Source organism: Peromyscus californicus, unplaced genomic scaffold (genome assembly GCF_007827085.1).
Source record: "Peromyscus californicus insignis strain IS unplaced genomic scaffold, ASM782708v3 Scaffold_5__1_contigs__length_169319896, whole genome shotgun sequence".
Taxonomy (NCBI): Eukaryota; Metazoa; Chordata; class Mammalia; order Rodentia; family Cricetidae; genus Peromyscus; species Peromyscus californicus.
The window spans coordinates 15,509,402-15,525,497 of NW_026294573.1; the positions used below are offsets into that span (position 1 = coordinate 15,509,402).

Here is a 16,096-nt window from a genome sequence, read left to right on the forward strand (position 1 = left end):
AGAGAGAGACAGAGACAGAGAGAGACAGAGAGAGAGAGACAGAGACAGAGAGAGAGAGAGAAAGTTTGTTGGATTCGCACACGTGCACAATGTCCTGTTTCTAGAACATTCCGTCATCCCTTCTCTGGCACTGCTCATCCTTTACCATTGTTACAAGTGTTAATACACGCTCTGATTCATTTAAGGCTCACGACAGCTCTCCCAAGCAGGACTACCCGAGATGATGTTTTCAGTTAGTGAGAATGTCTAGATTTGAACCCAGGATGTAGAATCTGGGACATTACCCATGGAGCCACATGCTTTTCTGTGTGACATTATTCAACAGTTTGTCCAGTAACCTCCTCACTGGGCTTGGGGGTGGGGGGGAGTGTCATTGTGTTCTTGTTTCACATGAAGAAACAGAGAGATATAGTTACTTTCCTAGGGTCACACAGCTACTAAGTGACTCCTGGGGACAAGCTGGGTATAGGGATTCAATAGTGAGTGAGCCAGATACCAACAGGTGGGCTAGGGAAGTGGCATCTTGCAGTGTCCCCAGAGGGGACTTTACAGGCTCCAGAGAAAGTTGGGGCTGAAGGAGAGAAGGAGGATAGGGTTGTGAGTGACCCTGCTCCCACGGCTGCTCCTGAGCTGAGACTGAAAAAGACAGAACAAAATAGAAACTGTTGCTGTGGGCTGGGAAACCACAAGGAACCAGAGACGGGATCACTCCACAAAGGCCTACTGTAGCAGAGGAAGTGTGCCTGGGGAGGGGATCCGGGGCTCCATCTCTGGTGGGGAATAGCCTTGGACCCAGGTCAACTCAAGCCAGACTCCTCTGGGTATCTCTCCTGAAAGCTACCCAGCCCTGAGGCCTGCATCAGGAAGCTAGAGGGGAAAGCGGCAGGGGGTCTTGAAGTGGAGCCTCCCTGAGTTCCCAGGAATCTTGGAGGTGGCCCAGGCAGCGTGTGGGAGGCGTCAGGTCAGGCTTCAAACCAAGCAGGCCCAGCTGCTGCCTCTTTTCTGGAACGGAGGACAGAGAGGGGCCCTCAGGTGAGATTCTCATTCTTGGGGCTGCCCAAAAGGGGTGAGTGGGGGCCTGCCCCTCTGTGGGGGAGCAGAGAGAGAGGCCGCCCGGGGTGCTGGCATCTCAGAGCTGACTGGACCATTGTATTCCTTTCCAGGAAGGATATGGGAATGGGGGTCCTGGGCATATGGGGCTCCCTCATGTGGCCTTGAAGGACCTGTTTCTCACATGACCTTGGCAGCACCCTGGCTGCCACATCCACATTCCTCCTCTCTGCGTCCGTCCGTCCGTCTAGTCTGCCTCGGCCTTCCCTACCTTTCATTATCACAGCGCTGCTCCACTCTGAAATTATCTCACAGTGTCCCTGTGCCCCGTGGTCATCGATAAAAACAGACAAGCCGTAGCCTTGTCTCAGGACCGCCTTGGGCTCCAGCGATGGACAGCTGTCTCCAGGTCCTACCGCCAGCTCCTCCTCCGAACTTGTGTTACCTTTACAACTCTTTTGTAGGGGACTCCCGCTGTACCCCCACAGCTATGGTGCGGTCCAGGGAGCTCTGCAGAGTCCTGGGTGAGGACAGCAGGTCAGAAAAAGGATGACAATGTAAGAGTCTTCTATTTACAGTCCACAGGAGAAGAGGGCTACAATGCCAAGCTGAGTCACACTGGGTGGGGTTGTCACTGGTTCAAGTGAGTCTGAAGAGAAGAAAGGGAGCAGAGTGTCTTGGCTGGTGAGATTCGCCTCAGCAGCCCCAGGCTTCCCTTGAGGGACGATTGGGCTGACACTGATTGGACTAGCCTGAGAGAGTTAAGTGTGTGGGTGCTGGGTTGAAGGTTTTGACTTGCTTGACTGGTATGTGAAAAGCATGCCCGCAGGAGAGCCAGGTCCTAGCTGTAGGAATTGGCTAGCCTCCAAGGGGGCACGTTCTGTTTATCAAGATCATTGAGATGTCAAAGCTTTGTGAAATAAAATATATGGGCTGGTAATGTCGCTCGGTCGGCAGAGCGCTTGCCTCGCGTGTATGAGGCCCTGGGTTCCACCCAGCACCGTATACACTGGCTGTGATGGTTGGCGCGCGTGTGTGCTTGCATGCTAAATGTGAGCATAGCAGTCGGAGAGGAGCATTGGGTGACCTGTTCTCTTGCCCTCCCCCCCACTCCCTTGAGACAGGGTCACTCACTCACTGAATCTGGAGACTCTGGAGTCAGGCTGACAGCCAGCCAATCCCAGTGCCCCTCCTGTCTGTGCCCCACAGCACTAGGGTTAGAGGCAGGTGAAGACACACCCAGCTCGCTTTGTGAGGGTGCTAGAACCCAAACTCACATCCCCATGCTTGCACAGCAAGGACTTTAACTCACGGAGCTATCTCCCCAGCCCCTTGCCTGAGCCTTGCAGTTCCTGAATCTGCAAAATCGACAGCTGTCGTCTGTTCATCCGACAAGTCCCTGTTGAAGGCGAGAGACAGCCGCTTGCCAGGGTGTACCTGTCAAGGCCGTGGGTGGTTTGGGGGTGACATGGATGGTGTCTGGAACATGGAAGATGCCCAGTGTGTAGTCTCTGGTGTCTCCGATTCAGAACAGCTTCAGAAAAGCAGCAGAGGAGACTGCTGTGGAAAGGATCTGGGTGCTTGGAGCCCTCAGAGCAGAGGCTGTGTTGGGGCAGAACTCTCAGGAATGTTCTTGGAACTCAGAGGTGCTCCTGAACAAAGGCCATCTCAGTAGCCGGGAGGGTTATGCTGTGTTTGGAGGCCATGCCTTTGGGGGTGCCAGGGACCTGGGCAGAGAGCACCGGCACAGAGACCCAGCCACTTGGGGGCTTGGAGACAGTGTGGCACCCAAGAGGAGTCCTAGCTGATCACAGGCCAGCTGAATAGTTGTGAACACTCAGGGATTCAGGGATCCTGGGAGGGGAGAAGAGCAGGCAGCTACCAGCAGAGGAACCTTCTAGAGGCCACTTGGAAACCTTGCGTTTCCTCTGCCTATGGACTCGATGGCTTGCAAATTTTCAGCCAGGAGTCGTGTTTTTGCTAAAGACAGACACCAAGGTGGGAGCCCTAGAGGATGAGCTTCACGGAAGACAGAACCCCAGGGTGAGAGAATTTGCCCTCTGTGGGGGAGGCACGGTGTAGTGAGGGTCAAAGACCTGGGTTCACATTCTGACTCCACGCAGATCCTGAGCCTCATCTTCCCATTGGCACATGGGGACAGGGACACCTGTAGGACTGTCAGAAGACCTGCAGTGTGCCTTGGGGCCACAAAGCCATCGTGAAGTCCCCAGTGGCCAGGATGGGTGCTGGACTCCATTCCAGAGCCACCATTCTCAGTGCAGAAAAAGTGGGGGAAGCAGCTACAGCCCTCAAAGAACTCAGAGAACTCAGAGATGTCACCCCCATGAACTACAGGAACAAGATACAAGCGACAGCTCCCTCTGCCCTCAGTGCTCCAGCTCCTTCTGCTCAAGAGTGCTCCAGCTCCCTCCTCCCTCAGGATTCTAACTCCCTCCACCCTCAGTGCTCCAGCTCCTTCCTCCCTTAGGACTCTAACTCCCTCCTCCCTCAGTGCTCCAGCTCCTTCCAACTTCAGCTCCAGCTCCCTCCACCCTCAGTGCTCCAGCTCTCTCCACCCTCAGTGCTCCAGCTCCTTCCTCCCTCAGGGCTCCAGTTCCCTCTGCTCATCAGTGCTCCAGCTCTCTCCACCCTCAGTACTCTGGCTCCCTCCTCCCTCAATGCTCCAGCTCCTTCTGCTCATCAGTGCTCCAGCTCCCTCCACCCTCGGTGATCCAGCTCCTTCTGCTTATCAGTGCTCCAGGTCCCTCCACTCTTTATTTACATTTTATTTAGTGTATGGTGCATATATGTAAAGGTGTGCACCTGGAGATCAGAAGACAATTCGCGGGAACCAGCTCTCTCCTTCTACCATGTAGGTCCCCGGGATCAAACTCAGGTCATCGGCTTGTCAGCAGGCGCCTCTCCCCACTGAGCCACCTCACCAGCAGCCCTCCACACTGATTTTTAGCTGTGTCTAGGGCCCGTCAATTCCTGCCCTTAACCTTGTGCCCCTAGTATCCATTTACACATCTGCTGGGGACAACTGTAGAGGGCACTTGTCACTGCCACTCTCTAGTGGAGTCAGTAATGACCCTCTGTCTCCAGCGAATTCGGTAGATCAAGGCCTGGAGGCTTTGCCTCGTCTTTTCCGGCTGGAGCAGTCCGTGGATTACCCAATGAGGGAGGGAACACTCAGACCTAGTTTGGAGCTGGGTGGGGTCTAAACAGGCCTTGGCAGTGATGACTTCAAAGACACCATGGGATGTGTTTTGTTTTCCAGAACCCAAGAGATGAAGGGCCTCCTCACACTGGCTTGGTTCCTGGCTTGCAGTAAGTGTTGGCTCCGTGACCTCTGAATGCCCCCCTACCCCAATCTTTGGAGTGACTTGGTAGTGGAAAGGAAGGTGAATCAGCCTTTGAGGTTCAGAGACCTGTGTCTGAGTCTCAGCTCCGCCCTTCTGGGGCGGACGAAGATAGCAGCTTTTGTGCTGGGTGACATGGGGCTGTGGTGGGATTCGGATACTGTAGGTCAGGGTGTGAAGGCTGGGAAGGTGAAGATGTGGAGCTTGTGAATGTGGGAGGCAGATATTTCCCATGGAGCTTGTGAATGTGGGAGGCAGATATTTCCCCGAAGTGTAAAAACAGAGTAAGGACAAATGGCAAGAACAGAGTAGAGTACAAAATCCTTAGGAAATATCCCAGCTCTGGGCTGGGGGCCAGCTCAGGAGCAGCACTTGTGGCATAGTAGTACATTAGGTTCAATGAACAACAGATAGATAGATAGATAGATAGATAGATAGATAGATAGATAGATAGATAGATAGATAGATACATAGATACATAGATACATAGATACATAGATAGATAGATACAGACAGACAGACAGACAGACAGACCCCAGCTGATGATTCCAGAGTCATTCTCTGCTCAGTATTTTTGCATCCCACCCCATCTGGGAGATTCTGAAAAGTTGTGGGGCAGCCACTAGAGAAGACTGCTTGGACATGGGTTTAATCCAATAGAAAGTTTATTAGCTGGCTGGCAGCTACACTGGGTGAACCTTTGTTAGGATGAGCTTTTAAGTACAAAAACTGTATTCTGGGTTGACATACTTCACTTAACAAGAACAGTTAGCCAGAAGCGGAACTACAGAAGCCAAGGAGCAGGGTTAGTACAATTAGACACTTTCCCAGAACTATGATGGACTTTGATGGATTAGGCCTTTGTTTTTGTTTTGGCTGATGGTGCTGTATGCGTGCTGAGTTTTATGGCCTGAATGGTACTTCCATCATGGAGTCAGTCATGCTAAGGTCTCGGAGCCTGGTATAATACATCTGGCTTTAGGCTTCACTGCAGTCCCCTAGACCCTCATACAAGTCCCTGGTGGGCAACTCTGCTCTTTGATGTCATGCCAGCTATTTGGAGATCCTAGGAGGAACTTGAGACCCAAGGCAGGAAAAGTGCCCCTGGCTCCTTGAACTGAAAACCCTAGGCAAGATGCTTCCTTCTAGACTTACTGAGTGCTCCTGCTCAGTTTCCCAATTTATAACACAAAGGAGTTGACACCAAGCTATGACCTACTCTGCTTCTAAATTCAATTTTTAAAAAATTGTTTTTTAGAAAGCATCTCTTGTAGCCCAGGCTGGCCTTGAACTTCTGAACCTCCTGCTTCTGCCTCGTGGGTGCTAGGATTACAATCATGCTCCACACCCACTTTGCAAAGTACTGGTGATCAAAACTAGGTCTTCATGCATGCTAGGTGAGCCCTTTGTCAACTGAGCCACATCCCCCGCCCCCCAAGTGCAAACTGTTTTTTTGGGGGTGGGTTTCAAGATACGGTTTCTTTGTGTAGCCCTGACTACCCTGGAACTAGCTCTGTAGACCAGGCTGGCCTCAAACTCACAGAGATCCATCCGCCTGTACCAGCGCTGCCCGGCTGACAGACTTTTAACCTCTAGTCCAGGTTATGTCGTCTGCCTGGCCCTCTTCCCGTTAACTGGGAGGATAAGAGAGGGTGAGGGGAGGCGGGTGGGCTGCTGCAGAGTGCCCGGTGTCATTGGGGGGCTTGGGCTGTTTTCCAGGTGTGCCTGCAGTGCCCGGGGGCTTGCTAGAACTGAAGTCCATGATTGCGAAGGTGACTGGGAAGGATCCAATAATGAACTATGGCTTCTATGGCTGCTACTGTGGCTGGGGCGGCAAAGGGACCCCCAAGGATGGTACTGATTGGTGAGCTGACGTCATCACATGTAATGCTCTGACTCTGCCCTCATCACCTCCCCTGATTCCACGTGTCTACTCTAAATGAGAATTACAACTGAGGCTCAGGACTAGAGAGATGGCCCAGTGGTTAGGAGTGCACACTTCTCTTGCAGGCGACCTGAGTTCGGTTCTCAGCACCCACGTTAGTCAGCTCACAACCACCTGTAACTCCAGCTGCAGGGAACCTGATGCCTCAGGCCTCTTCAGGCACCAGTGTTCACATGTGCATGCACACACACACACACACACACACACAATTGAAACTAAAATAGATTTTTATCGAGACAGGGTCTCACTATGTAGCCCAGGGTGTCCTGGAAATCACTCTTTAGACCAGGTTGGCCTTAAACTCACAGAGATCCACCTACCTCTGCCTCCCAAGTGCTGGAATTAAGTGTATGCTCCACTATACCTGGCTTCTAAAATAAATCTTTTAAATAAGTGAAACTAAGGCTCAGAGGAATTAAGCAGCTTTTAAAGATATGCCACGTAACTCCCAAGAGTTCCAAGATCTCGGTGGCCTAATGTGTCACTTGGTTTATTGAACGGTAACAGATGATCCTTTCATGTTGGCTTAATGCAACCGTGATTGTTTACTTTGCTCATCCACCTGCCGTCTGGGGATGGCTGGCAGGATGACTCCTATCTGCTCAGTTTTCTTTTGCAAAGCTTGTCTGGGGCTGGATGATCCACACCACAGGCCGCTCCTGGCTGTGCCTAGGGTTGTCACTGTCTGTGGGTGGAGCCTCAGGCCCGTTCTATGGGTCCTTTGCAGGGCTGTCTCGACTTTCTAACAGCATGATGACACTTGGGGGTATGAACAAACCTTGCCAAACTACAAGGCAAAAGAGGATGGCTAGTTGGATGTGGGAGTGTGGGCCTGCGATGCCAGTACTGAGGAAGTAGAGTCAGGAAGAGCAAGAGTTTGAGGTTGATGTGGGCTGCACAGCAAGTTCTAGGTCAGCCTTAGTTGCACGGCAAGACCCTGTCTCAAAAACAATAAAAGATAGCATTTTTATCATAGACCTCCAAAACTCCACAGTGTTGCCTGCGCAGCTCTCTTAATTGGTCCAGCACAAAAGCTCCAGAGAGCAGAGACCTTAGCCAATGAGTACACAGATGCAGCGGGGGATGTTCTACGACTGCAGTCAATGTGAAGAGCAGCTCAGGAGATGAGCAGCTCAAGAGAGATCTCAGATGGTCTCACCACAAAGAAATGCAGATTTGAGGTGATGGATAAGTGATTTGCATCCTTACAATGGTTGTGCAATGTCATGGTTAACTTAGTTATTCCCCTTTCTCACTGTGACAAAATAACTGTCAGAACAGCTTAAGAGTGTAATCAGCTATTTTGGCTCACAGTTTCAAAGGGTTCAGCCCATGGCCACTTGGGTCGATGTTTCTGGGCCTGTTTTAAGGCAGGATATGATGGTGGGAATGTGTGGCACTAGAGCTCCTTCACGGTGAACAGGAAGCAGAGAGAAGGGTACAGAAAGATGACAGGGCAAGGTTATCATCTCCAGGGACACACTTCCAGTGGCCCACTTCCTCCAACTAGGTCCTACTTCCACCTTTCACCACATCCTAAAAATGCCATTGTAGCAGTAATGCCCGCGCCGCCACCACCCGTTCACCATGTCCGAGCGAGGGGCTGAGGATTAAAAACAGAGACAAGACAGCGGGTTATTCGTCTTAGTAGAATGCCGAATGCCGTTTATTGAAGGAGGGAGGCCTTAAATACAGGCTTACAGCACAGTGGGAGAACCCGGAGGGCAGAAGTTCGCTACAGATGTTTTACATACTTGCATCCTAGCTGTTTATGCCAAATGCAGGATACACAAACAAAGAACCTCCAGTGAGCATTCAGGAGGAAGGAACCCGGCAGGGAATTAGCATATGGAGGACATCTGGTCAAAGTCAGCAAGCATGGCAACAGGGGGGCCACGGCCCAACATGCTATTGTATTATGAATCTATAAGTAGATGAAGCCATTCATTAGCCCACACGATTTAATCTAGAGAATCCCTCATAGACACGTCCAAGGGTGGGATTCTATAATCTCCTAGGCAGCTATTAAACCAATCAAGTTGGCAGTCAAGATGAATAGCTTCTTTCTTTTTTTCTGAGACAAGGTTTCTCTATCTAACAATCCTGGCTGTCCTGGAACTCGCTTTGTAGACCAGGCTGGCCTCGAACTCACAGAGATCCACCTGGCTCTGCCTCCCGAGTGCTGGTATTAAAGGCATGCGCCACCACCACCCGGCAAGATGAAAAGTTTCAATGGGATGATGTACAGTACCATGTCATATGTATACCACGTGTGTCAACTTGAAAAGAGAAAGGGAGGATCTGGATTCTACCTTTTGATAAGGGAGTGTTGCCATTCTAGAAGACTGTGTGAGACAGGAAGATGCTGTTCTTTGGAAAAATCAGTGTACAGCATTAGCAGTTCTGACGCCAGTGGGTGCCATGATGGATGGCATCAAATGGACATCAGGGAGTTGGGGCCAAGTTGAACTGGGACTCTACGGAGAATGCTAGAATGACCTATGTGGTAATGGATTATAGTTGAACACATCATTATAAACTCCTGTTTAGCTTAATATGTAATATTACATAGACATGTATAGATACAGGGCTGGAGTGATGACTCGGTCAGTAAAAATCCTTGCTGTACAAGCATGAGGACCTGAGTTTGGTTCCCCAGAATCTACATTAAAAGACTGGATGCTCCTCCAAGAGGAGGTGGAGACAGGCAGATTCCTGGGGCTTGCTGGCCAGCCAGTCTAACTGAATCAGTGAGCCTCAGGTTCCAGGGAGAGACCCTGCCTCAAAAAAAAAGTGGAGAGTGGTTGATGGAAACACATGACACAACTATCTAGCCTTCATGTACACACACACACACACACACACACACACACACACACACACACACACCTATGCATGAACTTGCAAACATGCACACATATACACACACCCATGTATACACTTACAAACATGTACACGTGCGAACTTGCAAACACACACACACACACACACACACACACACACACACACACACACACAAATATTGTAGTTTGAATGGAAAATGGCCTCCATAAGCTCATGTGTTTGAATACTTTGGGGTGGACCCTAAAGTGGGGCCTAGCTGGAAGAAGAGGTGAGTCTTAGCTGGGAGAAGAGGGTCACTTCGGTGGGCCTTGAAGTGTCTTAGCCAAATCCACTCTGTCTCCACTCTGCTTCCTGACTATAGATGCAATGTGAGCAGCTGCCCCATGCTCCAGCCATTCTGCCTTTCTCGCCATGATGGGCTGTCTCAAACTACTAGCCAAAGCAAACCCTGCCTCCCTCAGGGAGAAGTAATTAATACACTAAGGAAATTAAAATAAACTATAGATTTTTTTTTTTTTTTTTTGGTTTTTCGAGACAGGGTTTCTCTGTGTAGCTTTGTGCCTTTCCTGGGACTCACTTGGTAGCCCAGGCTGGCCTCGAACTCACAGAGATCTGCCTGGCTCTGCCTCCCGCGTGCTGGGATTAAAGGCGTGCGCCACCACCACCCGGCAGATTTTTTTTACAATTAATGAAACTGATAATATATTATCAATTCCCGAATTGGTTTCTTAGTTTAGAATAATCCATATCAGTTCATTAATTATAGCAAATGCAGCATATAAATCAGGTGTTAGTAGTGGAAGGAACCAGGAGTTTCCCTGTTTGGCCTCAAGTTTTTTGTTAATCAAATCAATCAATCAATCAATCCAGGGCGGTGAGGTGGCCCAGCAGTTAGGAGCACTGGTTGCTTTTTCAAGGGACCTGGGTTCAATGCCCAGCACCTACATGACCTCGCACAACTGTCTGCACCTCCGGTTCCAGGGCATATGACACCCTCTTCTGGCCTCCCTGAGCCTCAGACACATGTGTGGTGTACAAACATACATGTAGGCAAAGCACCGTCACATGTCACATATAAAATAATAAAATTAAAAATACGCAAATAAAGCCACCACATACAACACACTAGAAGTAAAGTTTTTGTTCACTCGTATCATGTAACTCGTATTGATTAACAAACCTGAAGCACATCCCCTCTTATGGTTCAGCTGTCCTCTGCTGGGTCATCTCTACCATCTAAAGAGGGAGAAACAGAAGGGGAAGATACATAGGAGGTTTTCGTGGCAGGTGTGGAAGCCATGTACAACTCTTTTTGGCTAGAACTTGGCCATGCAGTCATCATACCCACCTGCAAGGGAAACTGGGAAATGTAGTCTAACCATTGCCTTACTGTCATAGTTAGGGTTTTATTGATGTGAAGAGACACCGTGACCACAGCAATTCCAATAAAGGAAAACATTTCACTGGGGCTGACTTACAGTTCAGAGGTTTAGTCCATTATCATCATGAGGAGAGCATGGAAGCAGGCAGGCAGATGTAGCCAGATGTTTCTCTGGTTCTGCCTGGCCCCAAGGTTCAGACAAATCTCTCCCACCCACGGTCCCACAGCTGCTTATAAAATAATTACTCAGAGGCTTATATTAATTATAAACTGTATGGCCTGTGGCTCAAGCTTCTTGCTAGCTAGCTCTTAGAACATAACTCAACCCATTTCTATTAATCTGTGTCTTGCCATGTGACTTTGTGGCTTACAAGTACTTTCACATCTTGCTTCTCCTGGCAGCAGCTCACAGCATCTCCCCCATTCTCCTTTCTTCTTTTCTCTTCAGTTCAAATGTAACACCTAACCTTATTCTGCCTCACCATTGGCCAAACAGCTTTACTTATTAACCAATCAGAGCAACACATATTCACAGTGTATAGAAAGACATCCCACAGCACTTCCGGTAGAGGATGAGACTCTTAATCTCAGGGTTGTGGGTTCGTGCCCCATGTTGGGTACCAGATAATGGGCCAAATATTGCTAGCAGTCCATGGAGTCTTCTTAAAGGGCAAAGGAATTTATTAGAGAAGGAAAACTCACCATACAGAACAGAGGAATTATTGCAGGGTCCTGGAAGGCTGAGGCACAGTCCCACGCTGTTCTTTTGCCTGGTCTGTCTCCAGCATCCAAAACCATGGGGGAGCCAAGAAAGAGACGCATACATGCATCTCAGGTCTTAAGGGTCCTGAGCGGCCATGCCCCAAGGGCATGTACTTCAAGGTCGTAGGCAGGTGTAATAGTTACCTGCTACCTCACTAGGGGTGGTGCTTCAAGGTCATAGCTAGGACAGCTGCCCACGACAGGCAGACATAGTGCTGGAGAGATGGCTGAGAGTTCCGCATCTGGATCAGCAGACAGAGAGCGACACTGGGCCTGGCTTGAGCATTTGAAACCTCAAAGCCCCACCCCTATGACACACTTTGTCCAATAAGGCCACGCCTACTCCAACAAGAACACACCTTCTAATAGTGCCACTACCTATGAGCCCCCATAGGGGGCCATTTTCATTCAAACTACCACATTCTACTCCCTGGCCCTCATAGACTTGTAGCCATATAATAATGCAGAAATGCATTCTTACTTAGTAAGTCCTATTTAATAAGTCCCCATAGTCTATCACGGTCTCAACATTGTTTAAAAGCCCAAAGTTCAAAGTCTCTTCTGAGATTCATGCAGTCTCTTAACTGTAATCCCCTGTAAAATCAACATGAGGAAGCAGATCACATACTTCCAACATATAATGGCACAGGATATACAAAACCATTCCAAAAGAGAGGAAGGGAACATAGTGAGGAAATACTGGACCAAAGCAACACCGAAAACCAGCTGGGCAAACTCCAAACTCTGCATCTCCATGTCTAATGTTGAAATGTTCTTCAGATATCTAACTCATTTCAGCTTTGTTGACTGCAACACACTTCTTTCTTTTGGGCTGGCTCCACTCCCTGTTAGCAGCTCTCCTTGACAGGTGTCCCCAAACTCCGGCATCTCCAACATCTTGGGTTCTCCAAGGCAATCCTGGCTTTGCCTTCACATCTTCGTACAATGGCCCCTCTCGGCCTCCATGCAGGGACACCCCTGACGCATGCCTGGCCTCAGCAGCTTTCCTTGGTCGTGGAGAGAGATTGCATAGCCTGTTTCTTGTATCCTTAACTCTAAAGACAGAACCACAAGGCTGAAGCTGCCAAGTTCTGCTGCTTGCTGGGCCCGGAACATGCCCCCTTGTTCAAATACACTTTCACCAGTTTTCTGTTTTTGATGGTCTCCTTCACTACTTAAGCTTGGCTGTCCTGTAACTGGATCTGTAGACCAGGCTGGCCTTGAACTCTGAAATCCACCTACCTCTTCCTCCCCAGTGCTGGAATTAAAGGTATGTGCCACCACACCCAGCCCTAAACTTTTTTTTTTTAAACCTTCTCATAAATTGGAAGCTTAGCAGGGTGGGGTCTCGCCCTGAGGTCACCACTCCCTTTGTTCCATTTGGCATCAGGCTTTTCTTCAATCTTTTTATCTATCTCCTTGAACACAGGACTTAGCTCCATTATACTTCCGTGCTCCTTTTCTCCTCAAACTGTACATTTTTTTTCCTTACTCAGCTTGCTCCTTTTCATTCTAGATCTGCATAAGACTGGCACTAATAACCAAGCCACACAGTCAATACTAGGTTGTTTTGGAAAGGTCTCTGCCAAAGCTGTTAATCCATAGCTGGTCAATTTAGCTTCAGGGAGATTTTTTTTTTTTTTTTGGACAAGGGCAGAAATCAGGCACATTCTTTGCCAAAGTATCACAAGAACAGTCTTTGGCCACATACTAATATTCCTCTCCTCTGAAGCCTCATAAGCCAGGCTCCCACAGCTCAAATCACCCTCACCACCACTGTCTTCCATTCTCCTACTGGGATGGCCCATTAAGCCCCGCTTAAAGTGTTCAGTCGCTTTTCTAGTCCAAAGTCCCAAAGTGTTCCACATTCTTCCAGACAAAAGCATGGTTCAGCCTATCACAGCAAACCACAGTCCCTGGTACCAACTTCTGTCATAGTTAGGGTTTTATTGCTGCGAAGAGACACTATAACCACGGCAACTCTTCTAAAGGAAAATATTTTATTTGGGCTTACAGTTCAGAGGTTTAGTCCATTATCGTCATGACAGGAAGCATGGCAACATGCAGGCAGAGTCAGTGCTGGAGAGGTAGCTGGGAGTTCTACACCTGGATCCGTAGGGAGCAACACTGGGCTGACTTGAGCATCTGAAACCTCAAAGCCCACCCCCAGTGACACACTTCCTCCCACAAGGCCATGCCTACTCCAACAAGAACACACTTCCTAATAGTGATAGTCCCAGTGAGCCTATGGAGGGGGGGGCATTTTCATTCAAATTATCACACTTACGCTCCATCTAGCTATTAGGAGGCAAAAACAGGTCGCTGAACTTCTGACCAGTGACAGTTCTAGTGGGTGACTGGGGCTAACTTACCAGACAGTCTCCCTGCCAGCTCACACCCACTGCCACAGCTTCTGCCAGAGGGACGTGATTACAGTTTCCCACCTGCTAGGGATGTTAGCCTAAATAACATGCAGAGAGAATCTTCAAAGAATGGCCATTGATTTGGAACAGTGGTGCACCGCAGTGAGAATGTGCATGCAGTGAGAATATGCATGCTACCGTAGAAACCATGGGCCTATTCAAGGAGGGTGAGGTAAGGGGAAGTTTTAATTAGCCCAAGAGCCAGCACTTTTACATAAGCTGCTCAGATACCAAGCTCATTGGTTGTGGAGACCAGAGGCAAGAGCTGGTGTCGGCTCATTGGTGGAGGTGCTGTTACTGGGCAAGCCTTCTATGTAGAGCATCTTGGCTAAATTGCCACAGTCTTAGAAAGTCAAACTTCGTCCCAGGCATCTGTCCTCTCAGGCAAGCTGCATAAAGCTTGGGGTGCATGCAGGACAAAGAGAGAACCTCTCATAGGTGTGTGTTGGGGGGGGGGGGGGGCTTTAGAAAGTCCTTCAGAGAGAACTTAGCTTAAACAACCAAGCACAGTGTCATCATGCTCCACCGCCCCCCCCCCCCCCCACCTCTGGCTCTAATTCTGTTTACATTTGACTTGAAGTCTCCCAGGTACAGAGGTCAGGAGGGTGCCTCTCCCCCCAGCACCCCTATCTCTCCTTTTGACAGGTGCTGTCAGATGCATGACCGCTGTTATGGGGAACTGGAGGAGAACGGCTGTAGCATCTGGACCCAATCCTATAACTACAGATTCATACAGGGGTTGGTCGTCTGCGGTAAGGGTGACTTCCCATTCAGGCTGGGAGTTCTGCTGCCTAAGAGATGGGCCAGCCTGTGTCTCGTGAGGCAGTGTGAGGGTGAGGGGCATGGGACTGTTGGCAGCCTTTTTAGGTTTCCAGGGAAGGGTGGGCCCAGTTTAGACCCACTATTCACTAGGTACTGTGGGCTAGCAGATGTCCTCTCCCTGGATAGTGTAGGTTTCATCTCCTTATTTCAGATGTGTAACGGAAGCTCAAAGCTTTGCCAGTGTGCAGCAGGACTCATGTCCAGGCCCCTGAGTTCAAAGCCCGGCCCCAGGTGCATCTCTATTGAATGCCTCCCATAGAAACCGTCTCCACCCTTAAGCTAGGCTCTCCACCCAAAGGGGATGTGTCTGTTCCACCAGATGGGGCACTCCCTGAATGGAAGCCTCATCCTGATCGAGATCTTGGCCTCTAGCTCAGCAGCCGAGCCTCCTCCATCAGATTACACATCTCCCTAGCTCAGGAACTGAAGCTCTCCCATCAGATTAAGTGTCACCCTGGTGCAGATTCCTCCTCCACACACTGTGAGATCCCTCAGAGCAGGGCACAGATGGGGGGCTGTGCAGACTAGAAGCCACCTTCCGATGTGACTTTGAACAAGTCAGTGCTGGTGGAGCACAATTTTCCCATGCTCATTCTGCCCTTGGCTTTCCTTTTGTAGAATATATGTCCTACTGTCCGGGGAAGCTTTGTGACTGTGACCGGAAGCTGGTCTACTGCCTGCGGAGAAACCTCTGGAGCTACAATCCTCTTTACCAGTATTACCCCAACTTCCTCTGCTAATGCCCTGCGTGGGCTCTGCTCCGGGGGTGCCCCTCACAGTCGAGGTCCCCCTCTGCTGTATCCCTGATGCACACCCCCAAGGTCTTAGATCTGTCTTCCTCTGTGCTCCACTGGGCTGGACAGAACCCCAGGACTACACTTCATTTTCCAGAGTCCCAGAGAGGGAATTCTGATCCAGGCTTGGCAAACTCCCAGGATGGCTGAGCCTGCACTTGTGAAGTTGGATCTGGGCCCAGAAGTTCCCCCCAGCTCCAGGCCAGCGCCATGTTGACTTTTCTTTCAATTTCTGGAACTGAACTGTCATTACCACCCTCCAGAGACCTTTCACTCGAGTAGAAGCCAAATTAACTCTATAAATCTGTTATGTAGATATTAAATAAAACCCATTCTCAAGGCTAGTAAACACCACCCAGCATTTCCTCTGATGGGGCTGGGGTAGGATTGCCTAAACCTTTCTAACCCCTGAGGCACCTGCATCTCCTCAGGGATGGAGGTGGAAACAGATCTTCTTAGATGCCTTTTGAGTTTTGTCTGAGTTCATTTTCTTAAACCTTGGCATCCTTCAAGCCAGACCTGGGGCTCATGCGTCTTCTCGAGGAAGATGAGACACAGTCCTGCGCCACCTTGGGCACCTGGCTAGAGAGGGCAGCATCTGGCTCCAGCCCTGGCTTCTGCAGCTGTGTGGTCTTGAACCTCTGGGTTGTCTGAATCTCTCTGATTTTCCTCAAAATATAAAATGAGACTCCTTCTGGGAGCATACTGGTGCA

General features: G+C 49.7%; 1 protein-coding gene and 1 long non-coding RNA gene across 8 annotated transcripts in view; one reads left to right on the forward strand and one right to left on the reverse strand.

The window, feature by feature from the left end:
* Pla2g5 (phospholipase A2 group V) overlaps positions 1 to 15,732 on the forward strand; it is a 58,978-nt gene extending 43,246 nt beyond the window's left edge. For 6 of the 7 annotated variants that reach the window (XM_052718180.1, XM_052718175.1, XM_052718176.1 and 3 more), the window contains 4 exons: positions 4,331 to 4,380; positions 6,132 to 6,276; positions 14,413 to 14,519; positions 15,208 to 15,732. In XM_052718180.1, coding sequence (XP_052574140.1) covers positions 4,341 to 4,380; positions 6,132 to 6,276; positions 14,413 to 14,519; positions 15,208 to 15,329 — 414 coding nt within the window. In that variant the 5' untranslated portion in view covers positions 4,331 to 4,340 and the 3' untranslated portion in view covers positions 15,330 to 15,732. Of the gene's footprint in view, positions 1 to 982; positions 1,033 to 4,330; positions 4,381 to 6,131; positions 6,277 to 14,412; positions 14,520 to 15,207 lie in introns of those variants that run through there. The other variant, XM_052718181.1, reaches the window with a different exon arrangement.
* Positions 9,411 to 14,199, reverse strand: LOC128097582 (uncharacterized). Its single transcript, XR_008213907.1, has 3 exons — positions 13,717 to 14,199; positions 11,285 to 11,357; positions 9,411 to 10,437 (listed from the first exon to the last, which is right to left on the reverse strand). It is a non-coding gene; the product is annotated as an uncharacterized LOC128097582 (long non-coding RNA).
* Positions 15,733 to 16,096: the final 364 nt, after the last annotated feature.